This window comes from Eurytemora carolleeae, unplaced genomic scaffold, assembly GCF_000591075.1.
Source record: "Eurytemora carolleeae unplaced genomic scaffold, Eaff_2.0 scaffold56, whole genome shotgun sequence".
In the NCBI taxonomy this organism is placed as follows: Eukaryota; Metazoa; Arthropoda; class Copepoda; order Calanoida; family Temoridae; genus Eurytemora; species Eurytemora carolleeae.
The window spans coordinates 456,805-484,417 of NW_019396129.1; the positions used below are offsets into that span (position 1 = coordinate 456,805).

Sequence of the window (27,613 nt, forward strand, 5' to 3'; positions counted from 1 at the left end):
TCGGTTTATATTACTATATATTCAAAATCATTATTCATAATATTTATCTTCATATTCAAATTTTGCATAAAAAATGTTGCCGCATGTTTAGTTTAGTCCTTTCAGTCGTCTTTTCAATCACAGGTTCAAAATCTAAACATTTAACCATCGTCAGCGCCCTGGATTTGGGAACTGAGCGTAATTCACGCGAAAATTTAAAATATTACTCAAATTATCAATCCCCCAGTTTTATTGATAGGAAAAGGAGTAGAGTGTTTGCCAAAAAAATGTCATATCTCTGCATGATGTCGTAAACCTTTGACATTTCAAACTATGATTTATAGATTCTATTGGACTAAATAGTATACGTTTGAAATATCAAAGGGTTACACCATCAGGTTGCAGAGACATGGATATTTTAGAATTTTCGGCAGCAACTCAAGCTTTTTTAATTAAAAAATTCTAAGTGTTAGAATAGTCTGATACCTGTTATCAAGTATTTTTTTTAACCTATTTTCGTCTCTGACAATAGCTTTAGCCTCTTGATAGGGGTATCCGTTTCTCATCAGATAATGAATCATGGATCTCCACCGTCTAGAGTTTCTTCTCCCACTTTTTCTTCCACCATTGGTTGTTACCTCTGTATCTGTTAAATCTTCTTTATCGGTTGTTACCTCTGTATCGCTTGTTTCTTCTTCGGTTACTTCTTTATCGGTTGTTACTTCATTAGTAAAAATATTAATTTTAGTTTCTAAAAGTTACCGTCGGCGTACTTTCAAGTGTCTTTAATTTCAAGATTTGCATTGAATCATGGAGTTCCGTCTCCCGATTTTTATTCTGCAATGGGAAAATGAAAATCTAGTGTTTTTTATGCCTTTTTATAAAACTGTGGTTACATTCATGCAATTAAATCATTTTAAAGTGCATTAATTAAAGCAGACTTTTAAGTCGTTTTTCATCTCCAAGGGATTTTCTTAAGTTGAAGTTGAAGTTAAAATAATTACCAACGAAAAAGAAAAAAATGATATGAAACTTTTCGAAAATTTAAACAAGGGCTTTTTTACGCTCTTTATCTTCATAGAAAAAAAAAACGAAAAATGCCTTTATTCGCATGGTCATTGGACCAAACTTTATACCACATAATTCGCATTTAGACGGCCTGGTAAATAAACCAGAATACTCAGTGATACTTTGCGATATTCATATATTTGCGATATTACCTTGTTCTTCATAGTCAGTTGACGATCCTTGATTGTCAGTTGAGGATCCATCATTATTAGATCCAGATCCTTCATTGCCAGTTGAGGATCCTTGGTTATCGGTTTCTGATCTGTCATTGCCAGTTGCAGATCTTTCATTGCCAGTTGGAGATTCTTCATTACCAGTTGCAGATCCTTCGTTGCCAGTTTCAGATTCTTCATTGCCAGTTTCAGATCCTTCACTGTCAGTTCCAGATCCTTCATTGCCAGTTGCTAGTCCTTCATTGTTGGTTTCAGATCCTACATTGTCAGTTTCAGATCCGTCATTGCCAGTTGCTAATCCTTCAATGCCAGTTTCAGATTCATCATCGCCAGATCCAGATTCTTCATTGTCAGTCCCAGATACTTCATTACCAGCTTCTAATCCTTCATTGCCAGTTTCAGATCCGTCATTGCCAGTTGCAGATCCTCCATTGCCAGTTGCAGATTCTTCATTGCCAGTAGGGGTTTCTGTATTTCCAGTTCCAGATCCTTCATTATCACTTGGCCCTTCTTCAACAACAATTCCATCTATTTCATTGGAATTAGTGGTCACTTCATTGCCTGCTGTTGTTTCTTTTACAACCCTTTCTAGATCTCTGAAAAGATCTTCATAAGAAATTTTTCTCCATCTGAGGTTGGCTTTGATTTTATCTAAAACTTCTTCAACAATCTGCCCTGAAGTACCAAGCTCTGCTTTGTTCTTGTTATAGAACTGATTTAACTTATCAAAACGCTCCTGGGTACAAGCATTTTCAGAATAGGGCTCAATCATAAATTTTGCGTTGTATGGGAAATTTCCTTCATAATATTTCTAAAAAAAAAGTTTTTTTATTCGAAAAAAAGAAGTTGTCTCTCGATAAAAGAAATACTGGAATAAATGCTGTGTTTTACTTTTAACTAAAGTTAAGACAAAAATGATTCAAGAAAAAATTACCAATATCTGTTCCCAGTTCTCATCAAGCCAATCAAGCATACGCACTGCTCCATTTACATTATTTTTACCAATTGCAGAATACACATATCTCTTATCTTGCTTCCTTAATTTAGTTATCATTAAAAGGACTGCACACCCAAAGTGATTCTGAAGACGTATGTTTAAGTGACCAACCATTTACTATGAAATATTGGACTTATTACGATACACTTAACATATGTACACACATTAACATTAATTACTTTCAATTGTGGTTTCTTATAGATTTTGTTGCAGAACAACGATATCTTCCACATTGTTGATCAGAAAGTATGTAACGGGTACTTTTGTGAATTGTAAGTGTCCCTCTATTTAACTGAAGTACTTTGCATTGACATCTCTTTCAGGGTGTGTAAAAAAAAACAAAATTATATTTCTCATCAGAAAGGAAAAGATTATTTTGATTATTGAGATGATTTAGATTATACTTTAAAAAATTTGCTAACTTCAGAGTTACTTCACTTAGGTTAATACAAACTTCTAATAAAATGTACACATGGTGACATGATATCCTCATGTACACATGGTGACATGATATCCTCATGTACACATGGTGACATGATATCCTCATGTACACATGGTGATGTACACATGGTGACATGATATCCTCATGTACACATGGTGACATGATATCCTCATGTACACATGGTGACATGATATCCTCATGTACACATGGTGACATGATATCCTCATTTCAAATTTAGGTTTAAGCAACATTTTCAAGAAGCACGCTTGGCATAGTCGCAACCGATAAAAGTAAAATTAGTGGCATACAATAACGAATTCAATTCGATATCAGCCTATATCATTTTTCGAGAGCACTCCCTTTGAGATGACACCTGATTTTAGAATTAGGGAGCAATCCCTTTAGAATGAGACCTGATTGTAGAATAAGGGAGCAATCCCTTTAGAATGAGACCTGATTGTAGAATTAGGGAGGAATCCCTTTAGAATGAGTCCTGATTGTAGAATTATGGAGCAATCCCTTTAGAATGAGACCTGATTGAAGAATTAGGGAGCAATCCCTTTAGAATGAGACCTGATTGTAGAATTAGGGAGCAATCTCTTTAGAATGAGACCTGATTGTAGAATTAGGGAGCAATCCCTTTAGAATGAGTCCTGATTGTAGAATTAGGGAGCAATCCCTTTAGAATGAGACCTGATTGTAGAATTAGGATCAATAGAAATGTCCAAGTATTTATCAAGAAGGCTGATACTGTCCGTGCATGCGAGAGCTTCATACAGAGCAGATTTTTCACGGATATTTTTCGTTTCCTAAACAGTTAGATAGATAAGATACAGTTAGATAGATAAGATACAGTTAGATAGATAAGATACAGTTAGATAGATAAGATACAGTTAGATAGATAAGATTCAGTTAGATAGATAAGATACAGTTAGAAAGATAAGATACATTTAGATAGATAAGATACAGTTTTAGCAAATTAAAAGTCAAATTGGTGGGGGGAGGGATTATTTTCATTTATTATTCCAAAGCTGTTTAAACCTGAGTCCTTTTCCAAATAAAATCCCAGTCTCTTTCCGATCTTCCGAACTTCAAACCATAGCAATACACCCACTCCTTATCATCAGGACTAACGCTAAAACATGGGTTGAGAAAACTGATGCAGTGTTTGTTAACAAAAATCTTAAACCTATGAATTTGACAACTTGAAATTTCTAATCCCTAAAAATGTGCAACCAGATGGTGTGAACAATCGATATTTCAAACTTAGATTATTTGTTCGGTGAAATATCAATAAGACTAATGATTAAGAACAAATGAACAAAAAAAATGTTCATTTGAACTATAATTAAAATTTTCATCATTTTGACACAATTTCCAAATTCAAACGAATACATTTTAGAACAAATGAACAAAAAATGTTCATTTGTACTAATTATGCTAAAATTTTCATATATTTTTGCAACAATTTCCAAATTAGTTTAAACAAACACATTTTAGAAAAAATGAACAAATAAATTTTCATTTGTACTGAATGCTAAAATTTTCATAAATTTGCCACAATTTCCAAGTTAGTTCAAACGAACAATTTTTCTGTCGAAAATGTTCATTAGGACTAACGTCCAAAAGCACTTTAAATTTTTAAGAACATATTTAGTCCATTTGAACAATTTTTTGTGTGGAAAATGTTCGTTATGACTAACGTTCAATTGCACTAAATTTCTGAGAAAATATTTAGTCCATTTGAACAATTTTTATGTGGAAAATGTTCAATTTAAATAATTTTCAAATGCCATAAAATAGCACGAAGATCAATGATAAATTTTAATAAATAAAAATTGGCGGGAAAAATATATAATAAGTTTAATTGAACATGTTGAATGTGGATTTTGTTCATATGGAATGATGATCAAATGGACTACAAACCGGTTTGTGAACAGCTAACTTTAGTGTAATTGTACGTTAGTCCAATCGGCCTTTAGTCCTATCGATATAGCATCTATCTATAGTTTGAAAAATCTAAGAACGACGATATTGGGTTCAAAGATATAGGGCTTAGAAAATCTGAGTTACAAATTACCAAGAACATGGTTGAAATGTTATTTTTTAATGCATTTACAATTGTAAAAGATCAAAAGGTTGATGTACCCTTAAAAGCTTTGTCTGATAAGTTTAAATCAGATATCATATTGGAACTGATTATTTTCAATTAGGGTTTCTCTACACTTGACTTGCGCATTACTACTACAGAAAAACATATGAGAATTTCTAGAATTAAACACTATTATGGCTAGAAAAACGATAGTATCTTTAATATTATTGATCAAATTAAGGTTTCAAGGGTACCATTGTGAATCGTACATTTCCATGGAGAATCACTGAAAAAATGCAGTTACATTTTCTTTAAAGTGAAAAGGTTGTTTTCTTCAGAATTGAAGTCTAGATTTTGCATGTTTAATAAAAGCAAACGTTTACACAAAAGAAACAGTTCTACCTCCTAGATTTTTGGGAAGCCGAAAAAAATAAAAGAATCCAATAGCATCCAGGACACTAATCACAAGTATTAATGGTTACAGGTTACCTTAGCTCATAATTCTTTTCAGTTTGTTTCCAGATTTTAAACATGTATTCAGCTCTAGCAATACAATCATTGATATTTAAAGAGCAGGCCCATTTCATAACTAAGCTTCTTTTAACTACATCTTGGTATCTGACGGAAGTACTGTCTCTCACCTGTACAATTTATATAAATAATTTGGCTTAGACAATAGACAATAGATATGTATACATATACTATGCTTGTCTGTCTGGGTGTTTTTTGTCTGTTTGTATCTTATAAACGTCAAAACAGCTGAACCCATCGGGCAAAAATTGTTTGTGGGACCTCGCGTGACCCGATGGAAGGGTTCTGGATGATTTTTGAAAATTTTAAAAATCCACGAAATTTTTTTATAAAACCAGCTAAATTTTTATTTTTTTTATTTTACAATGTTTTCAAAGAAAATATGTTCACAATTGCCTAGTTTTTAAAGGGTTTGGTTTTAAACATTCCAAAGTTTTAGTTCGGAAAAATTTGGCCTAACATTGGAAAATTTCAATTGAAATTGCCCATTGACAATGTTACCCTTGAACCTTAATCTGATCAAAAACGTGGAAGAAACCGTCGCTTCTTTTTGTGATTTTTCATATAAAACAAGGAATCCCAAGGAACTTTTGCAGAGAAATCTTAGATGAAAATATTTAAAGAGACAAAAACATTAATATCTAATTCTGTTGACTTTAAAAGTCACTATAGTAAAATAAAGAGATCTAAAATGGATATTTCTAACATTTATTTAAAAAACGAAAGTTTTGAAATATTTGCATTTAAGGTGGAGTTAAAATTGGTTGATTTAGAAATTAACAAAGGAATTAATGATGAATATTTGTGGGTACTTCATGGGAGTGATGTAGAGCTTCATGTTGGTGGAGCAGATCAACAGGAGCGTCGCACTGAGTATCTGCGTCATCATCATAAAGGAGTCAAGAGGCTCCCTGTGTCGGAGCTGTTACCAGCTCAACTCTCCAAACCTAACTGAGCTGGGATGTGTTATAGAGGGGTGAGGCGGGGAAAGAAGGAGCGAGGGTTACATGTGTGTACTTCATGGCGGAAATGGATCTTGTGTACACACGCATCTTGAGAAAAGGCTACTGCATTTGAGTCGGAAAAATCATCTTCCTTATATTTTGAATTTGTGTTAACAAATTCATATCAAATTTATACATGTATATTAAGCATTGTTAATATTAATACTGCATATTATATATTAATTTTCAAAATTTACAGCTTCTCTTTGTTACTTGTAAACTTGTATGTAAAACAGTCTGTTAGAAATCAAAAATCAAATAGATAAGTCGTCTTTATGTGAAAAAAACCTGTTAGAAATCAAAAATCAAACAGAAAAGTAGTCTTCATGTGAAAAAACCTGTTAGAAATCAAAAATCAAATAGAAAAGTCGTCTTCGTGTGAAAAAACCTGTTAGAAAGCAAAAATCAAAGAGAAAAGTCGTCTTCATGTAAAAAACAACCTGCTAGAAATAAAAAATGAATAGATATGTCGTCTTCATTGAATCAATAAAAACACCGACGTACCTCGTAATACACCTTCTCTACCAGGGTTTTAATGAAGTCGAGAAAAGTGTCATATCTTCTATCATCAACCAGCATATTCATCAAGAACTTTAATCCATTCTCAGCAGCTGATAGAACCACATAGTCAGTCTCAGTTCTATAATAAACAGTGCACTTATATTGAGCGTCCCATAGCTGAAAACTTTAGAATGGGATATCCTTAATCCTGATCGGATAATTAATCTGGAGATTAAAAATGAGAGGAGAACAAGCAATATTTAATCTCGAGATTAAGAAAAAGAGTGGATTCAGCATTAATCCCGTTATCCACCATTCTAAAGTTTTCAGCTCATATCATATTATCTCCAATCTTTAACGCCAAAATACTCACATGATACTCAAAAAATTTAGCATTTTCTACAAATAAAATTTTCTATTAGCCTTATTAAATTTTTCAAAATGATTCATTCTTCTTAAATTATCTGATTTGTCCCCAAATCGTAATTTAGACCCATTGGCGCGGTCTAATTTGATGTTGGACACCCTGTATCTAGTTTTGGACAAGAGAGTTTTATGTTTTTAGACTTTTAAAGGATTTCACAAAATTCAAAACCTTTTTTTCTAAACAATTCCCTACCAAATTTTGATAAAAATATTAGCAAAAAAAATGCACCAAATCGATAGATGTTTTGGTTAGGTCTTCTAGAGTTTTCTCTTAGATTAAAAACATTGCATTGTTTAATAAAAGCAAACTTTTATGTTATAGTTATGAAATGTTGGAACCATAAAAAGTATTTGTTTGGTGCTTTTTAAAAGTCCAAAACCTCTAAAAGTTCTGGAAAACGAAAGTTATTGTCCATAACGATAGATTAATTAAGATAACAGATAAGACACTAGATGTCGTCTTTTCAAGATTTCTGTGCATGTGTTACGTTCACAATAACCCTGAGGCAAAAGCCCAAAGGAGTAACATGTAGTGGACGTAGAACAGGCTTCTGTCTCAGGGTTATTGTGAACGTAACACACAATAATCTTGTATCAATCAACATTGCAAATTATGGAAGAAGGCAATTTAAACCATAGAGAATAGAATATATAGAGAGGAATTAACTAGAAAAAAGTGTAAAACGGGCATTTTGTTGTACTGTTTCCATACTGCAGGTGTACTTCACATATTTATGCTATATAACCTGTTGGGCACTGGAATATCATTTTATAGAAAATCTAAAATTATTGTTAAAAGAAAACCAAATTATGAAATAGGCTGGTTTCATAATTAACCTATGATCATTTCACATAGACTCTTTGCCTTCCACTTTACAAACGATGATTTTCCATTATAACTATAAATCAAAAGGTTTTTTTTTATTCACCTAATTCATTATAAAGTTTATTTAACAGTTTAAAAAATTCGAAATTGAAATGGATAGTCTAGGGAACATACTGTATTAATGTACTCTACTGCATATAATTTGTGAACATTTACATGATTTGTACACTTTGAACTCCCTTTCAGGCTGAAAGGGACTGAAAAAATTCATACCGAGAGATTCTTTTAATTCCTCTCTATATATTCTATTCTCTATGATTTAAACTATTCACCAACTGTCATGTTTCGTGGGACACCCTGTAATAGTCCTATTCACGTAATTTCAAGTGACCCATTTGAAGATGATCGTTACTCAAGAGTAATACTCAGATAAACACTTGAATTGGCATTATTTATGTGAAAAAGATATTTTTGAGAAGGAAAGAAAGGAATCATGAGTCTTTGTATCAAACTCAACTCAGATTTTCTAACCCCTATATCTTTGCAACCCAATATCATAAATATTAGACATTTCAAAATATGAATTCTGTTCGCTCAAATAGTTTGTAATATAAAAGGTTTTCACCATCAGACTGCAAAGTTATAGGAATTAGAAAGTTTGAGTTTGTGGCAAAGACTAAATTCCTTTTTCGTGAATGATCGTGTCTTTCAGAACAAAACGAACGATGGACATACGACTTAGATTATTCAGAGAAATAAAAAACGGTGGCTTTTAATACAAGCGAAAAAAAAATATTTAAGATCGTTTGGACGATCTTGATCATTCAAGAAAGATTTCTTAATTGTTTGTTCTAATGCACGATTTTACTGAATGGGCGTTCAATGAGAAAGTGAACAACGAAATAGAATATATTTTTGAACAATTGAAAAACACGAAATGATCGGTCATGAACGATGAACGGAGAAAGGGAAAAAAGCCGAAGCCACCCATCTCGTCAGGGGTCTTTTTTCAATAAACTTTAAATGTAGGAAGGGTCACCCGGAAATTACGTCTAGACCTCTAGACCTTTTACAGATATTTTTGATGCTGAGAGAGTTGCAAACCTGAGATTATTTAAAAGCTTAAATGTTTGGGAGTAGAACATCGAATTAGTCCGGGATAGGAAAAGAGCATCGTCCACTAGTTGTGCTCGAACCACATTTGGAAGTTTTGAAAAATTTTCAATTACCCGATCCCATAGTTCAATAGAGTAACTAACCCTGTAGTACCCCATTCGACCTAAACTCAAAATAAAATTTGTTTATCTAAATATATTTACTATAGGCTTTAATGGAGCTTCACGCCCCTTTTTCCTGTAAATAATTTTAGCATTTATGATTCAACTGTTGCTCTGTAATTCGGGCATTTTAAAACATATTTTCAAATCTTGGCGAGTTTTTCTTTTCGAATTGGCGCAATTTTATTTCATACAAACAGACAAGCAAAGCATCTTCTAAATATATACATAAAGTTGTTATTTTCTTTTTGTTTGTGTATCTGTTTGTTTGTCCAATCAAAACTCAGGAACCCCTGGACCGATATGCCTCAAAATTTAGTTGGGTGACTCGAAAGACCCACAGGAATGTTCTTAGTTTGGTTTTGAGATTCTATGTTGAGTGAGTCGACTTTAATAGCGAAAATTTAGTTTTCCGTTAAAATCGTTCAAGTGCGGGTAAACGGGTGGGAGTAACTTTTAGTAACATTGACAGTGCTGATTTCCCAAGCTCACTGTATTTCCATCGTCCCAAAACTGGAATGCCTCGTAAGGACTCCTGATTTAAAAAGGCTATTTAGCTTGATTTCTCCCTCTAATAGGAAGTTGAGCCCAAACCTCCTTGTTATACTTCTCTTATGACTCATTTACTCGAGCTTTGAAGCAGAATGTAATACCTCAAAGAGGAAGGAAAAGATTAGTCCTAAGGCAGCAAGGTCATTTCCATCCAGAGTTCCTTAAATAGGAAGCTGTCGGAAAACGGCCCTGGTACCTTAGGAACACACTTTTCCTTCCTTATATAGGAATGACAAATGTTTCAAAGCAGACTACATGCGTCATAAGAGAAGTATAACATGGAGGTTTGGGCTCAACTTCCTATTAGAGGGAGAAATCAAGCTAAACTTGCAGTGTAGTGTATATATTTTTCTCAAAACTGATTTTTTTCAAATTCACTTAGTTGACAAATTTGTGAAAAAAAAAGATGATGACGTGAACTTTTTCATATTTTCATTGAAATGATTCCTCCCATTGTTCCTAATAAAACTATTCTCTTTTATTCTTATTTATCTTAAACCCGTTTTGTTTCATTCATATTTATTTTGAACTTTGTTGCAAAAACTTTTGGGTCAGTAACTATACTAAAAGTGCATTCCATTATTCGCAAAACTATGAGCGTTTTTCTTTTTTTGTTTTTTAATAAAAAAAATTACAAATTGCCGAAAAAAATCTGGAATTTGTTAAAATAAAATGCTTGCATAAACTTGTGGGTCTATTTGTTTACATGTGTTACCTGCGTTGAAGAAAAGTAATTCTTTGTTACGAGCTGGCAAAGTAGCGGCGCTTTCTGTTAACCAAAAATTCACTATAAACAAATAATTGTATTTTTAATCTACATATAAATTTGAGTCATGCAGATACAGAAAATCTACATTTAATGGGTGAAAATGGGCTCTAAAATTAGATCTCACTGGTCTTTTACCAGGACCGTTAATTTACCGTGATGAGGACCATAATTAACAATTTTAAAACTACGATATTGCTTTCAGACTACTTTTAGATCTGAAACTGAAAACTACATGTGAGTTTTTTATAGATATCTAGTCTGTGTTTACATCTTTTAGAAAATACGTTGATATATAACTTTGAGGAATATCAAAAAAGTTTCTCAATGCATCGCTGATCTTTTATAATTTTAATGACGTTTAAAGGTTTTCGTTTACAATAACCCTGAGGCAGAAGCCCGAAGGAGTTACGCGCATGCTACGTTGAATGACAGGACAGAGAGAGATGGTGTTCTATCTGTATTGTTATTAATCTATGTCTCGAGGTATGAAAAAAAACGTTCACATTATTCGTACTTTAAGAGTATGCTTCATTTGGCGCCCTGACCAATATTTAGTAAACCTGAGTTTACTTGATGGGTTCTGAGGCTGAATAAACCACTTCCTATATCCTTCAAGTACAGCAATTTGGATAGATAAGCTTCATCTAAATTGTCAGGCACATTCTCTTTAGACTTTTGAACTTTAAAACGCGCCCGGGCGCTCAAAAGAGGGCGGATGAGCGCAGAAGCTGAAAAGAACAGATGATAGCACCGGAACCGAACGGACGAGATCGATCTTATTTTCAACTCATGTAATCAACATATTCATTTAACTTTTAAATACTTAGATATAGATATGAAAATGGGGTCATCAGAAGCGGTGAGCACCCATCCTGCATTAGCCGGTTAAAGGTTCAGCTTACCTGTAGTATCTGACAGATTTTCCAATATGCTCTTATATGAGATTGGAATCACCCAGAGAAAGGAATCACCCTGGGACCAAATTTAATCAATTAGAAGAAAAATTGCTAAACTATCTAAATATTTCCAGCAAAAAGGGGAAATCCTTTCGCGAAAATTTCGCATTTTTTCGCATTTCTTTCGCTTACGAAGTAAAAAATATTTCGCAAAAAACGCGAAAATTTTATAAAAATAAATTGCTGAAAAAGACAAAATTTCGTAAAAAAAAATATGCTAATTTCAGTTAAATTAATTAAATTACACATTTATAAAAAATTGTAAAAAAAAGAGGGAGGGGGGTAATTTTTTAAACTTTATGTGTCCCTGTTTGAAAAAGGCATATTTATAGATTTTTCTGACTTACTTTTTTCATTTTTAAAATGGGCCTTTACCCTGAAAACATTTTTACTATGCAGCTTTTGATTAACAGAACGGGGGGATGACACAAATCCCTTAATCTTAAAATATGTAAAATATGCAATAACCCAAGAATGTAATGCAAGGAAAGTCAATTGCGGTTGTGTATACTCTGTGTACATATTGAAACCAGTTCTCTCTGGGCGGAATTTGTAAACAAGAATAGATGCATCAGTGTCCGTTTAGTATCCGAGGAGGTTAAAAGCATTAAATTTTGATAATTTTGATAATTCACATAATAATTTCCTATGACCAGAATTTTTCATTGATTTTTCATGTGAAAGATGGATCCCATGTCAGGCTTCGACATCAATCTTGTGTTTACATTACCGCCCAGAGACAGTACACTGCAGTACAAAAGATCTGTACACTTCTGAAATGACTTTCCTTGCCTTACATCCTTGCAATAATCCAACATATATAAAATTCCCTTCATCAAACTTGTAAAGTAAAGACAAATACTCTGACAATTCCATCCATTCATCAGAATGCCAAAAATACATAAAATTCATAATTTAAAAACTTTCTGTTGAACCAGCCGCAGATATGTAATTAAACTGTCTCTGCATGGTTCCCCTAGAATTCTTTGCCGCTAATTTACACATGTGGATCTGTAATTGAATTATAAGATTCGAATAGAAAGATAAATAGATACAGGGTGTCCCAAAAAAACATGGGAATTCAGTGACGAATTCGATATCGTCTTTTCAAATAATTCTTTGATTTAGTATAGTGATACCTACTGAGAAAGCTGTAATCTGTAAGAGTTTCGTCTGCTATGTTTACATTTTGTTTGTTTATGTTTTGACTGCAACAACAAAATGGCCGTTTTACACTTTTTCTAGTAAATTCCCCTCTAATATATATTCTATTCTCTTTGTCTGTAATGTAAACACAAGACGGTTGTCACAGCCTGACATGGGATCCATCTTTCACATAAAAAATCAATGAAATATTCTGGTCATAGGAAACTATTATGTGAATTATTATTGTATATGAAAGAAAATAAATAGATGCAAACACTTGTATTAATTAATATTCCACGAGTCGGTTTTTCTTACAATTTATTATTTACAAAGATACAAAAATGAAACGGTTGATACTATACTAATAAAATATTTTGAATTGAAGCAGTTTCAGAGTGATGGGGAATCTTCAAGGGAACCTCAGTTTAAGGGAGCTGACGACCAACTAACTCTTTTTCCCCAGATTTCGCTCCACCCTGGGTTCGCATTTAACCTTAGCCTCCCCGTGAGCTGGCCGGCTAACCCACCAGCCCCAGGTTTCTGGGATAACGGTTTCTCCGCGTGGCTTGGGTTATTTATAGAATTTAAACACAAACAAGAATAAATCCGTTAGATCTGACGAGGGATGGAAGAAGGGGTGGGGGGGGGGAGAAACTGAAAATGATGGAAAGAAGGAAAAAATACTATTTATGATCGCAGGAAAGATCAATCCATCACTTTCCTGCTACATTATCAAAATTAAATGCTTTTATCCGCCTCAGATACTTGAGGAACACTGATGCATCTTTTCTTGTTTACAGACAGAGAGAAATGTCGCTTTTTAATTAACATTGCTATAGCTTTCTATGGACCAAGTTAGTTTAATATTCCTTCTTAAGACGGTTTTTTAAAGTGCCATGCCAATGCAAGGTAATAATAAGGCAAGGAAAGTTTCAGGCTAGTTCAATATCAACAAAAGAACTTCCGGATAAGAAAATAATTTACTAATTGGCAAAATAAAAACAAGAAGTGTCAAACATACTAATATTTGTCATTTCAAGGTAGTGGGGTCTCATAAATTTTTAAGACAGGGTCGACTTTGAAGTATCGCATCGCCTTGGATTAGATTTTACTGCTTATGATTAGATTAGATTTTACTGCTTATGATTTTTTCATAATTTTCTGTAGCCCTTTACATTTACATCGATTTTTGCTCAAGAGCGTTAGACCTTTCAAATTACCTTAGTACTAATAAAACCGTTGGGAATACAGTGTAGAGTGTAGATGTTTAACAAACCTTAAAATAATTTCTCAGACCCTGTCTAAACACTTCTGGGGTTAAAAAGTTCTCCATCATTCTGATCAACAAGCAACCCTAGAGAATAAATTCAGACTTTTAATCCTAACTAATATTCTATTCATAAAAATGTCAACCTTGTACATAGCTAGCTGGGGCTGCATCCCCTCAAATTCCGGGTTTTTAACTTCTGCAGATAATGGTTTTGCTGATTTAACTGCGTCAAGAACGAAGATATCTTTGGTTTCAATAAAAGCAATCTGTTCCCTAGAAGCAATAATAGTTAGTATATATGATGTTCTTCACAGGGAACAATTTCAACAAAGCAATGAGAGCCAAGTGTTACAGCTAGAACAGAGAAAATTATCCTGGTGCAGCGACAAGAACAGAAAATGAGAATTTATAGTAGAGCTAGAATTAACTGGTTCCAGGTGTGTGTAGAGTAGAGTAGAGCTAGAATTATCTGGTTCCAGGTATGTGTAGAGTAGAGCTAGAATTATATGTTTCCATGTGTGTGTATTGTAGAGCTAGAATTATATGGTTCCAGGTGTGTGTAGAGTAAAGCTATAGAATTATATGGTTCCAGGTGTGTGTATAGAGTAGAGTTAGAATTATATGGTTCCAGGTGTGTGTAGAGTAGAGCTAGAATTATCTGGTTCCAGGTGTGTGTATAGTAGATTTAGAATTATCTGGTTCCAGGTGTGTGTAGAGTAGAGCTAGAATCAGGTGTGTGTAGAGTAGAGCTAGAATTAGATGGTTCCAGGTGTGTGTAGAGTAGAGCTAGAATTATATGGTTCCAGGTGTGTGTAGAGCTAGAATTATAGAGTAGAGTAGAGCTAGAATTATATGGTTCCAGGTGTGTGTAGAGTAGAGCTAGAATTATATGGTTCCAGGTGTGTGTAGAGTAGAGCTAGAATTATATGGTTCCAGGTATGTGTAGAGTAGAGCTAGCATTATCTGGTTCCAGGTGTGTGTAGAGTAGAGCTAGAATTATATGGTTCCAGGTGTGTGTAGAGTAGAGTTAGAATTATATGGTTCCAGGTATGTGTAGAGTAGAGCTAGCATTATCTGGTTCCAGGTGTGTGTAGAGCAGAGCTAGAATTATCTGGTTCCAGGTGTGTGTATAGAGTAGAGCTAGAATTAGCTAGTTCCAACTTACAGTAAATCTTCAATCTCTAGACTTTAAGTTAATTATCCTCCGCTGGATGTGCCATCTATCTCTCTATCTATACATCTATCCATCCTTCTATCCATCCTACTATCCATCTATATATCTATATATCTCTCTATACTGGAGTGAAATAAGACAATGGGTGAGGATTAGACAGATATTAGGCCAAGTTTTCTCTCTTCTATCTATATTTAACCAGCTGAAAAACAATGTATAGAACCTTTCCTTAAAATACATAACATACAAACAAATAAATAGATAGTAAACTAGATGGATACAGGATTATCCAAAAATATTGAGACTTCAGAGACAACTAAACAGAATGTTTAGTCTCTTTTGTCATATTCATGGTTCCTTGCAACTTGTTTCTTTCTTTATAAAATCTTCTAAATTCTAATAAACTTTTAAAAGACTTTTAAGTGGCAGAAATCTAATTCAAGCTTCAAGTCGCTGTAACCAAAGTGTTTCAGGTCGTCATTATAAACTCATTCCTTGTGGGTAACCCTGTAGATAGAGACAGTAGTGATTGAGTCTCAATAAACCATGCAATTTGAAATATTGAATATGCAATTCTAAAAGGGGGCACATTAACTGTGGAATAGGACATCTTGACTCAAGTTGTATTTAAATAGTTTAATAGACTTAAAACACAGCAATTGTGCAGTGTACACAGACCCATCTCACTTAATAAGCTTATTCTCAAGCTAATGTAAACCTATTTATTTTATTTTCACATTAAAAGAAATAATGCTGATAAAATAAAATGTTGTCTTCCGCTATTCTATAGTATTATATAGTTCTCTCTAAAGATGTAAGAAACCATTTCAAAATGAAGAAAAATCTCTATTTTCTTTCAAATAGTTTTGGCAATGGGATGTAGGGCAGCATTACAGGCATATTCAATACCAAACTTGATAGACATGTTTTTTTTGGACAAGCTGTAGATGCGGGACCTTCCCCCCCCCCCACCCCTTTAACTATATAACTATACTGTAAAGCTTAGACTGTATAAAATGTTTGAAAGAGAAGAAAATATCTTAATATATAATTCTTCAAACTGAACAATTTTTATCAATAATTTTAGTACAATATATCATTCATATTATCATTGATTGATATCTCAATTTATTTGAAAGAAGCAATATAATCCTTTCTAGATATTTGAAGATTACTCTTAAAGTTTGTAAAATAAAAAGTTTTACTTACAATAATTTTGTTTCAGGGCTGATAGAGTTTACAGCAACATACGCCATATAAGTGCCAAACCCTAGAAATAACAATTATTTAGGAACATATTATTTCTTAGGACAGTACATGTCTAATTTATAATAATACCCTTTATACATTTTTTTGTGTCAAGGATTAATAAAAAGATCTTGCTTTTTTAGCTGAAAATTGATTATTTATAATTTTTGCCTTCGTTTAACCAGAGATCATTCCACCATCTCATCGTCACAAGGTTTCCAAACCATTGATGAGCTATCTCATGACATACAACCATAGATATCTCTAATCTAGAGACACAACCATAGATATCAATAGTCTAGATATGCAACCATAGATATCAATAGTCTAGATATGCAACCATAGATATCAATAGTCTAAAGGTACAACCATAGATATCAAGGTTTTTCAATCAAATTTTCCTCTTGTGGGTTTTAGTTGGTCATATTGATCTTACATAAGTTTTTTGTTTTGTTTTTGCAATTTTTTTGTAATCAAGAAATATGAATTTCAAGCAAGCGGATACAAGCATATTAAAGGGACTGTAAGAGCAATTTGAGGTGACCCTCTATGCAAAGATGGCTATGCTCGATTTGCATAATTTTAGGTAATGCTCTTGGCAAAGATATGAATGATTTACAACGTAACTTTGTCTGATCAAGTATGAATCAAAGAATACAGAAAATAAACAGTGATAAACATAAAACTCTGGAATAGGAAGACCATCAAATGTACTTCAGTATTGCTTTAATCTTTATATTCAGCAGTTTTCTGGTTATCACTGTATCAGGATTATACATTTTTCAAGTCAGAACCATGACGGTATCTTTCACACTTTTAATAAGATTAAGGAACCCAGGGCACCATTGTAAATCAGGCACAAAGGGTCGCTTAATTACGCTTACATTCCCTTTTAGATAAGTGTGTATTTTAACTTGCTTATTTAATTCAGAGCTGTCAGTTTTATCATAAAAAAGAAATTTATCTCTGTAGGAAAGAATTCCCCAGTTCTCCATGGCACCATACTAAAAATTTGTAATCAAAAATAATGAAAAAATATTTTTGCAAACATCTTTTGCTATGATTATTTTCCAAACCTTGAAATCTGGGATTGCAACTAAGTCTATTTTCGCCAGAGGATACTTCAAGTCAAACATATCCTCAAAAAATGGGATTGCCTGAAAAACGATATAATCATAGAGAATAGAATATATAGAGAGGAATTAAAAGAATCTCTCGGTATGAATTTTTCAGTCCCTTTCAGACTGAAAGGGAGTTCAAAGTGTACAAATCATGTAAATGTTCACAAATTATATGCAGTAGAGTACATTAATACAGTATGTTCCGTATACTATCCATTTCAATTTCGAATTTTTTAAACTGTTAATAATGAATTAGGTGAATTTGATTTATAGTTATAACGGAAAATCATCGTTTGTAAAGAAGAAGGCATAGAGTCTATGTGAAATGATCATTGGTCAATTATGAAACCAGCCTATTTCATTATTTGGGTTTCTTTTAACAATAATTTTAGATTTTCAATAAAATGATATTCCAGGGCCCAATAGGTTATATAGCACAAATATGTGAAGTACACCTGCAGTATGGAAACAGTACAACAAAATGGCCGTTTTTCACTTTTTTCTAGTAAATTCCTCTCTATATATATATTCTATTCTCTATGGATATAATTCTTATATCCGTTCGAAGAGGTAATGAAAAAGAAGGGAACGAGAATGTGCATGAGGAAGAGAAAAGGAGAAAGAGAATAATCTTGGTAAGTATTTCATTCTTTATGCTTATTACTGTAATTTATTTAAATAATTGAATTAAGTAATTAAATTTAAATTAATAGATACAAAATTAATAGGCATAAAGGGAACGGGAGCAGGAGAACAGGAAAAAAGGAAAAAGTGAATAATCGGTGTGAGTTAGTTTATACTTCTAAAAACTAATACTGTATGTATAATGTATATATTATAGGAAAAAGGCCAGCAAAAAAAATCATGGCTAGCCATTCATTTATTTCTTACATTTCCGATGAAAACGATGAAAACGATAAAGATAAAGAACCTCATCAATTTCCAAAAGCAATAGACATATTATTATATTTCAAAAGCAGCTGCCAGCATCTGGTGACGCGGAGAGATAGTTAGACAGACAGACATATGGACCCCCAGACAGATGAGAATCCAGTAGAAATACGATACGGCCGATATTGAGGGAGGCCTTCACTCCCGCCTTACTGGTCTATTTACGCCTTCCTAAATAGCTGTAGTGCCCCGGCTTCAGCAGCCCCGTGACCCCCCGACTTGAAGCCAAATCAAGACCTCCTAGCCCGCCTTGTGGTCTGGTTGTGTGTAAACCTTTTTTTCCAATATTAGCAGCATGATTAAGCTATGTTTACCTTTTTACCAATATTAGCAGCATGTTTAAGCTATGTTTACCTTTTTACCAATATTAGCAGCATGTTTAAGCTATGTTTACCTTTTTACCAATATTAGCAGCATGTTTAAGCTATGTTTACCTTTTTAACAATATTAGCAGCATGTTTAAGCTATGTTTACCATTTTACCAATATGAGCAGCATATTTAAGCTATGTTTACCTTTTTACCAATATTAGCAGCATATTTAAGCTGTGTTTACCTTTTTACCAATATTAGCAGCATGATTAAGCTATGTTTACCCTTTTACCAATATTAGCAGCATGTTTAAGCTATGTTTACCTTTTTACCAATATTGGCAGCATGTTTAAGCTATGTTTACCATTTTACCAATATGAGCAGCATATTTAAGCTATGTTTACCTTTTTACCAATATTAGCAGCATGTTTAAGCTGTGTTTACCTTTTTACCAATATTAGCAGTATGTTTAAGCTGCGTTTACCTTTTTACCAATATTAGCAGCATATTTAAGCTGTGTTTACCTTTTTCCAATATTAGCAGCATGTTTAAGCTGTGCTTACCTCTTTACCAATATTAGCAGCATGTTTAAGCTGTGTTTTCCTTTTTACCAATATTAGCAGCATGATTAGGCTGTGTTTACCTTTTTACCAATATTAGTAGCATGCTTAAGCTGTGTTTACCTTTTTACCAATATTAGTAGCATGTTTAAGCTGTGTTTACCTTTCTACCAATATTAGCAGCATGTTTAAGCTGTGTTACCTTTTTACCAATATTAGCAGCATGTTTAAGCTATGTTTACCTTTTTACCAATATTAGCAGCATGTTTAAGCTATGTTTACCTTTTTACTAATATTAGCAGCATGTTTAAGCTATGTTTACCTTTTTATCAATATTAGCAGCATGTTTAAACTGTGTTTACCTTTTTGCCAATATTAGCAGCATGTTTAAGCTGAGGTAGTTTATCTTCTTGAGCCCACACATTGAAGCGTAAGGGAAAAAACGGGTCTTTGTAGACAATACAATTTTACATAAAGGGACTGCTCAAATATTTTGGTTAAAAGAGAAGGTACCAATTATTGAACAGAACATTCTTTACTATTCCAAGGACTTTTGGCTTTCAGGTGGTTTACAAAATTATGGACGAGTTTGAAATTTTGAAATCACTTAAAGTTTGTTTTAATTGCATGAAATTTTCCATAACTGTATAATAAAGTTTATAACTGAAAAAAATGTTTGCTTCTTTCTTAGAATCAGTGAAAACAAATAAAATATTTAGTAATTCAAGTTTGTTTGTATATTTTTCCTGTTTGCAGGTAAAGGCTCTTGAACTCGCAGATTATAAATGAAAGAAGATATGTTGACATCTTGACACTGGTTTCATACACATCAACCTCAGTTCCTTAAACCAAGGACTTTTTAGGAGAAAGGACGGAGACAAACAAAATCATGACGTCATGCAACATTTTGACTGAAAAAACTTTAATCATAAAACTGCAAATTTTGATTCTTTCAATCAAATTTATTTTTCTGAAATAAAATTTACAAAAAATTTAAAAAAAACTTATGACATCACTGGTTTCCAAACTTTGAATTCAGTAACTTTAAAAACTCTTTTTGTCCTTTATTTTAAAAATCCTTGCCTAAAACTATATCGATTTTTTCCTTCGGCATATTGGAGAGTGTGATCATATTCCCTTGTCTACCCAATATTACTTTAAATGTAGCTTTCATGTCTGGTTCGTCAAAACAAGGGAATGCCTCCCTTAAACATAAAAACATATTTCAGGACTTTTAAGAAATGTCCTTGTAATTTCAAGTGACCTTCCTGCCTGCATAGGTAGCCTAATCATAATATGGATAATATATTTAAGCTAGAGGAAATTATTAATATTTCTTGCATTTTCATCATGCTTTCAAGCTTTAAAGGGCGAGGTTGTGAATATGTCATGCCGCTTTACAAAATGTAATCTGAATTTTCATCTTCAAATCTTCCAGAAAAGGATTAATTAACAATCAAGCGATACATCAAATTCAAATTTTAAAGATCAGGCAAAAAAACATCTAATCAAGAGAAAGAAACTCAATAAATTCCGTACAGTCGTCTCTGAAGTCTTATCCTTTGTGGGTAGCCCGTTTTTGAACTGAAATGGCGTCGACTGGAAACTTTTGAATTTACGGAGAAGTTTTCTCCTGTCGTTCTTTTTTCATGGAGTTTCGCCGATATTTCAATGGATTACATGTTGAAACTTAACCAATTATAACCCAGGTTTCGTTTAGGATTTACCTGGCGTGAATAGACTGAAACTGTGTTGAACCAACTACTTTTGTCTGGTTTAATGCAAAATCAAAATAGGAGCTTCTATAGAACCCAGTCATTTCATCTTGCACCTTTCTTTACAGAGAAATCATTTATTATCAAAATATTTTGGTAACTCAAATAAAAAATTGCCACAAACTCGAATTTTCTTCGTAGACATTTCGAAACAGTTTACAGTTTACAATTTACAGTTTACAGTTTACAGTTTACAGTTTACAGTTTACAGTTTACAGTTTACAGTTTACAGTTTACAGTTTACAGTTTACAGAGTTTACAGTTCACAGTTCACAGTTCACAGTTCAAGGTTCACCGTTCACCGTTCACCGTTCACCGCTCACCATTCACCGTTCACAGTTCACAGTTCACAGTTTACAGTTTACAGTTTACAGTTTACAGTTTACAGTTTACAGTTTACGGTTTATAGTTTACACAGTTTACAGTTTACAGTTTACAGTTTACAGTTTACAGTTTACAGTTTACAGTTTACAGTTTACAGTTTACAGTTTACAGTTTATAGTTTACACAGTTTACAGTTCACAGTTTACAGTTTACAGTTTACAGTTTACAGTTTACAGTTTACAGTTTACAGTTTACAGTCTACAGTTTAAAGTTTAATGCTACATATTAGAATTATTTAGCAACTGGTTTTCGAATAAGAAAGTTCCGATTTTTGTTTACAAATCACAATCTTTTTTATTGTTTTGAAAAGTAGCGAAACAATGCGAAATTTTGCGAACATTTTTGTTTTGATAAGATGGGGTTTGTGTTTGATAATAAGAATTTTTGATATTATAATAATGGGTTTTTATTTGACAAAAAGTATTTTTGATTTGGCAATAACGGGTTTTCTTTGAAAATAAAGGGATTTATTTGTTAAAGGTTTTATTTGATAAAAAGGGATTTAATTTGATAATAAGATGGTTTTCTTCGATATGAAGGGATAATTGATAATAAGGGAGTTTTATTTGATAATAAATGATCTTCCCCTAAGAAGGCGATTTCTTTGCGCAAATCTTTCCCTGGAACCAGAGCTTCCTCTAGATATAGGATTAAAAAACTTCGATCCTTGTCATATGCAACACTATTAATAACTAGCTTGAATCCACCCATCTGTACATGCATATGCCTTATATCAATAGCCGCCTCTTTACTGTGCAGAATAATACACTGAAACAGATAAAATAGGTGTGAGGAAGGAATGACAAGTTGAATAATTTCTTAATCCGAGCCACATTTCCTATTTTTTTTATTTTCGAGCCACCTCGCGTTAAGTAACGATTATCTGTAGGTAAAGAAAATGCAGATCAATCAAATATTGAATAAAACCTCTGAAATTGTATTGACAGTTCTCACCTTATTATCACAGCTGTTTGGCGCATCTGCAATGTGCGCATTAATTTCTACAAGACCGTCAACTGTATAGTTCCCTTCCATAAGGTAAGGTACAAGTGTGATTATATAGGAGTCAGGTAGAACATGTCGTGGCAGACGAACATCTTTCACATACCGCATCTCATTGTCGAGAAGGTTGATGAACCCAACCCGGGGCGGGTATCCCAGGCTTAGTATCTTACACTCCCATTGTCCTAAATAAGAGTATTATAAAATATCTCTATTTTCCCATTCTCTGTAGATTCAGAACCGGGTATGATCATCTGGCCTGTCCTGACCTTAATTAGATAATTATTGTACCGTACTTGCACATTAGTGAACACTGATTGGAGATCCTTCAAGACAGTGTACAACACAAGGGTGTAGTACAGTACATTTAGTACGGAGTAATCTGGCCTGTTTACATCTCTACCACAAATAAAGTGTACTACAGTTTGTGGTAAGAATGCAAACAAACCCAAGACTAAATAGCACTGTGTTTCTTTACATTCCTCCAAGACTGTTGTAGTCTTGTAGAGGCTTATAGAGTAAAGTACATTTCCTTAATAATACATTTGATGATGCGTAATTATAATAAAACTAAGGTTTACTTCATTCAATTACCTACGGCTCCAAATTGGCAGTTGTCATATATAATAGGAATGTTGCTTAAAATGTATTTTATCAAAGCTTTTATAAAATAAGTTTCTTCATATTTTGTCGTTTTATGACTGATAAGTGTTATTTATAAAGTGATTTCTTATTGAAATTTCCCGAGTTTTTATCTCATAGGCTAAGATTTCAGTTTCAGAAGGAAAGGTCTCGACTAAAATTCTTGTTGTCTTTTGAAAATCAAAGTTCACATCTAGATAATCTGGATTACCTAAAAAAAATTGTGAATAAGACAATTTGCATCTTAAAAGGCAAACAAAATGAAAAATGTACATAAATGTATGTGCGAGTGCAGATATAAAAATGACTATGCAAATGCATGCGCAAACATAATAATACTAAAATAAGGTTTTTTTTGCGATAACTTTTGAAAAGTAAATGTTAGGGTCCTCAAACGTTAAGTATTTTCCTTCAAAATAGTAATGCATGTTGTATCAAAGTTTGAACGCCTTAGGTCAACTGTGTTGCTTCCTATAGGTAATGCCTGAAATTTGGAGAATCAGATAACCTCCAAATAAGGTTAATTTGAAACTGAAGCAGCCGTCATGAAGCTATTGATAGAAGTCCTGAATCTTCTGGTAACAGTCTTAAAGCTTCTGGTAGCAGTTCAGAAGCATTGTAGCAGTCTTGAAGCGTCTAGCAGCAGTCCTGATGCTTCTGTCAGTAGTTTCAAAGATTTCTGTAGTAGTCCTGATGGTTTTAGAAGAAGTTCTGATTTTTCCAGTAGCATTTTTGAAGCTTCTAGCAGCTGTCCTGATGCTTCCTGTTCTGCAAGTAGAACCAATCCATTGATGAACTTTTCAAGATAAAAAAGAAACCTTGATTTGTTAGATCTACAATATTTTGATCTCCATTATATTAAAAACTCAAGATGCATTCAGTAAAAGGAAAACAGGGAACAGTTTACTGCAAACGAAGATAAGCAGGTTCTAATAGATGTGTTTGGGGAGTCAAGTCTCCTGAAAGAAGGGAACAGACTATAGTCCCTGATAAAGACTACAATGTGCTCAAGGAAGGGTCTTGGAGGAGAACGAGGTAGAGGTCAGCGTCACCCTAGAGAACGAGGTAGAGGTCAGCGTCACCCTAGAGAACGAGATAGAGGTCAGCGTCACCCTAGAGAACGAGATAGAGGTCAGCGTCACCCTAGAGAACGAGGTAGAGGTCAGCGTCACCCTAGAGAACAAGATAGAGGTCAGCGTCACCCTAGAGAACGAGATAGAGGTCAGCGTCACCCTAGAGAACGAGATAGAGGTAAGCGTCACCCTAGAGAACGAGGTAGAGGTCAGTGTCACCCTAGAGAACGAGGTAGAGGTCAGTGTCACCCTAGAGAACGAGGTAGAGGTCAGTGTCACCCTAGAGAACGAGGTAGAGGTCAGCGTCACCCTAGAGGGTCAGCATTGTGTAAAAGAGGTATCCCTTTGAGCTGGAGAATCTTCCTTACCCACAAACCAAAATTGTCTAAAGGAACTGAGTTCTCGCAACAAACTCTTGTTTATAAATCTCTATATCTTTGCAACGCGATGCTGTAGACCTTTGATATATTTTATGAATTCTATGTTATCAAATAGTCTAAGTTTTAAAAATAAAAGGTTTACTATATCAACTGCCAAAGACATATGGATTAGAAACTTTTAAGATTTTGGCAGAACTCTGTTCTTTTGCTAACTAATATAATTTCAAATAACAGATTTTGATAGATTTTAAAAATCGTTCGGGTTAAAATTATTATTTCAAAGGGTATTGAATGTTTTGAATATTTCCTCTATGATCTTAAATTGTGTAAAGTGTGAATAAAAAACTAAGTTTTTGGGGAGAAATGTTAACACTAGAAAGTAACCCCCAAAAAAACTTTAAAACAATTTCCGAAGAAAGTTTATGCAATAAACAGGGTGCCAATTTTCAAATCAAGCTGTAACTTTGTTATCTTGGTATCTTTAGTAAACACCATATTGGAATATGGCTTAAATTAAATAACTGAATTTGCGCGTCTTTTGGTATTATAATTGAGAATTTTCATTGTATATACAACGGACTATAGAAATAAAATAATTATCATAGTTTCAAAACTGATTTGTTTGATCTTGATTTTGATTGCATAAATTTAACCGTTGTATCATTAAACATGTTTTTACTGAATTATTATTGCAATAAAAAAACGCAACAGACGCATCAGATTAATTTAAAGGAGATTTTTGCTCTAAATCATATTTATAATATTAACATACCTAAATCATTAACCTTTACTGAATGTATTTTAATAGCACACATTTGAAATTGTTTATTTGAATATGCTTCATATCTCTCTGATGTGGCGGAGCTGATATCTCTGACTTTTCCTAAAATGTAAAATATTTTTATTTCTTAAAGGGAACTGTCCCGGAATTAAAAGCCTACCTGTTCTTAGATCCAGGTTCAAGGTTTCATTTCCAGGTGCAACCATGACACAGGATCTTTTTTATTTATATTATATTTTTACCACACATATTAAACAATAAGATATGTCCCTATGTTGTAAACGCCTACTCCATAACAAATTCTCGAATCAGTATCTATCAGTTCAGTTTCACTTAGCTATCAATGTTTAAACCTGGATACAATCTTGTTAACTATCGATATCAATTGGAAGCACCTAACTATCAATGCCAAATCAAAGGACACGATCCTGTTGGCTATCGGTGTCAATATGGACACTAGAAATCAATTGATCAATGTCTCAGACAGGACGGCTACAATCTTGTGAACTATTAACACCACTACAACTGGGCGCAATCTCCTTTGCTATGTCAACCGGACAATAGCAATCTATTGATCAATGTCATAAACAGGACACGATCAACACAGCTACACTCTTGTGAACTAGCAAAGCCTGTAACACTGGGCGCCATCTCGTTTTCTATGTTAACTGGACAATAGCGATCTCTTGATTAATGTCTCATAGAAGACACAATCTCAATTCCTATGTTTCAATGAAACCATAATTACTCTCAACACTGTAATCAAAGCGGAGTTTCTGTATCAACTGATGTATTTGAGATTTATATGTTACAAGTTAAAGTTAATAAACATAATTACAATTCTAGGTCTATATTACATGATTAAGGCAATCATGTTACATATTACAGTACAGTTGAAAGAGGCAAAGTTAAGATGTACGTCATTATCTATATCACAGGATTAAGCTAATCCCGCTACGTATTTATTTGAAACGCAGTTCAAAATGAAAAATGGGGCTTAAGTAAAAGTTTACAAAAATAGATAGTAAAAGATGTAAGATTGATTTGTGAAAGTTGTAAAATTTCTTATAGATTTCAAAGATATTTTTTTGCCTGAGCTAGGAACTTTTGAAAGGTGGATATCAGGTTTAATGCTTGATCCACTCTTTTTCTTAATATCCAGAATAAATAATGCTAGTTTTCCTCTTGTTATGAATCTCCAGTTTAATTAACTGATCGGCATTAAGGATATCCCATTCTAAGGTTTTCAGCTCAGGAGTGATATTATATTATGACCAATTGCTTGATAAAACTAGATAAAACAGAATATTAGAATAAATCCAAATTACAGATATTGGATGTGGATTATGGATATTTAATTCTTTTTTATCACTTTAAAGGGAGTGTATGGCTAGACATTCCTTGTCCAGCATTCTTATCTCCAATAACAAATATTTACATTGCACATCCAACGAAAGCCTTTCATTTCGAAAAATGTCAAAATGATCAAAAAATCTTAAAAGTAAACTTTATTTGAGATTAAGACTTATTTTTGTTTTTTTTTAATTTCGCAACTTCTTAAACTTGTGTTTAATCATTGCAGCTTTATTTAAAGATAACAAATATAAAGATTTTGCTGGATGTATAATCCAACTATTTGTTTTTGGAGATAAGAATGCTGGACGCGGAGTAAGAATTGCCGAGGCTTGGAGACAAAGCGTGAGACACGGGGATGACTTTGATTGTCTAGGAGGTAATTTGGCGAATCTGGACCCTCCGTAGGTCATTTTACGGGGCTCATGGCGGCTCTGCACCCTCTCACTAGCCAAATACTTCCTTTAAGCTTAGGTTCAAATATAAATATATTTGTATTCCTTGAGAAAATGGGGTATGAGGTTTTACACCAGATTGTTGCATTTTTCCCAATCTCTGCTGGATAAGTTCGGTCCATACTAGCAAATATTTGATATGAGATTGTGGTTGCTATAACAAATTGGAGTAATACGACGACCTTCACGGAATCAATTTGACGTAGAGTTAAACCCTAAATAAGCCATACATCGAAAGAATTCATCAAATGTCGTATTCTTTACTTTCTGATAATGGAATGTTGAAGATATTTAGTTTTTTAATAAAATGATACTATGGAGCTCTTTAAAACTGTTCCCGCATATTCATGGCTATTTATTTATTTTCGCAAATACTAAAATTTACGTAATAGAGT

At 33.3% G+C, this 27,613-nt stretch overlaps 1 protein-coding gene across 3 annotated transcripts; it reads right to left on the reverse strand.

Moving 5' to 3' along the window:
* On the reverse strand, window positions 1–27,369 carry LOC111695807 (aminopeptidase N). 3 transcript variants are annotated; one of them, XM_023465245.1, is made up of 26 exons: window positions 27,264–27,369; window positions 25,571–25,626; window positions 25,402–25,512; window positions 22,487–22,719; window positions 22,119–22,300; window positions 21,101–21,208; window positions 20,457–20,578; window positions 20,120–20,215; window positions 19,736–19,821; window positions 17,508–17,588; window positions 17,350–17,435; window positions 16,603–16,700; window positions 16,393–16,453; window positions 14,153–14,282; window positions 14,016–14,093; window positions 11,540–11,609; window positions 10,584–10,655; window positions 9,144–9,318; window positions 6,791–6,926; window positions 5,241–5,392; window positions 3,701–3,794; window positions 3,353–3,468; window positions 2,155–2,257; window positions 1,200–2,031; window positions 466–703; window positions 1–132 (listed from the first exon to the last, which is right to left on the reverse strand). In XM_023465245.1, exons 1-26 carry the CDS (start codon window positions 27,338–27,340, stop codon window positions 126–128), a joined length of 3,600 nt encoding a protein of 1,199 aa, XP_023321013.1. In that variant the 5' UTR covers window positions 27,341–27,369; the 3' UTR covers window positions 1–125. The 3 variants fall into 3 exon arrangements, with proteins under 3 accessions (XP_023321013.1, XP_023321015.1, XP_023321016.1); XM_023465247.1 differs by having other exon boundaries at window positions 466–700; window positions 27,264–27,368; XM_023465248.1 differs by lacking the exons at window positions 22,487–22,719; window positions 25,402–25,512; window positions 25,571–25,626; window positions 27,264–27,369 and having other exon boundaries at window positions 22,120–22,175.
* Window positions 27,370–27,613: the final 244 nt, after the last annotated feature.

Coding starts and splice junctions, on each gene's coding strand:
- LOC111695807 (XM_023465245.1), bottom strand. CDS start 27,340: ATGGACCGAACTTATCCAGCAGAGATTGGGAAAAATGCAACAATCTGG. Junction 21,209..22,118: donor AAAGAAATCGCCTTCTTAGG/GGAAGATCATTT, acceptor TTCTCTGTAAAG/AAAGGTGCAAGATGAAATGA. Junction 9,319..10,583: donor ATTACTTTTCTTCAACGCAG/GTAACACATGTA, acceptor TTTTGAGTTTAG/GTCGAATGGGGTACTACAGG.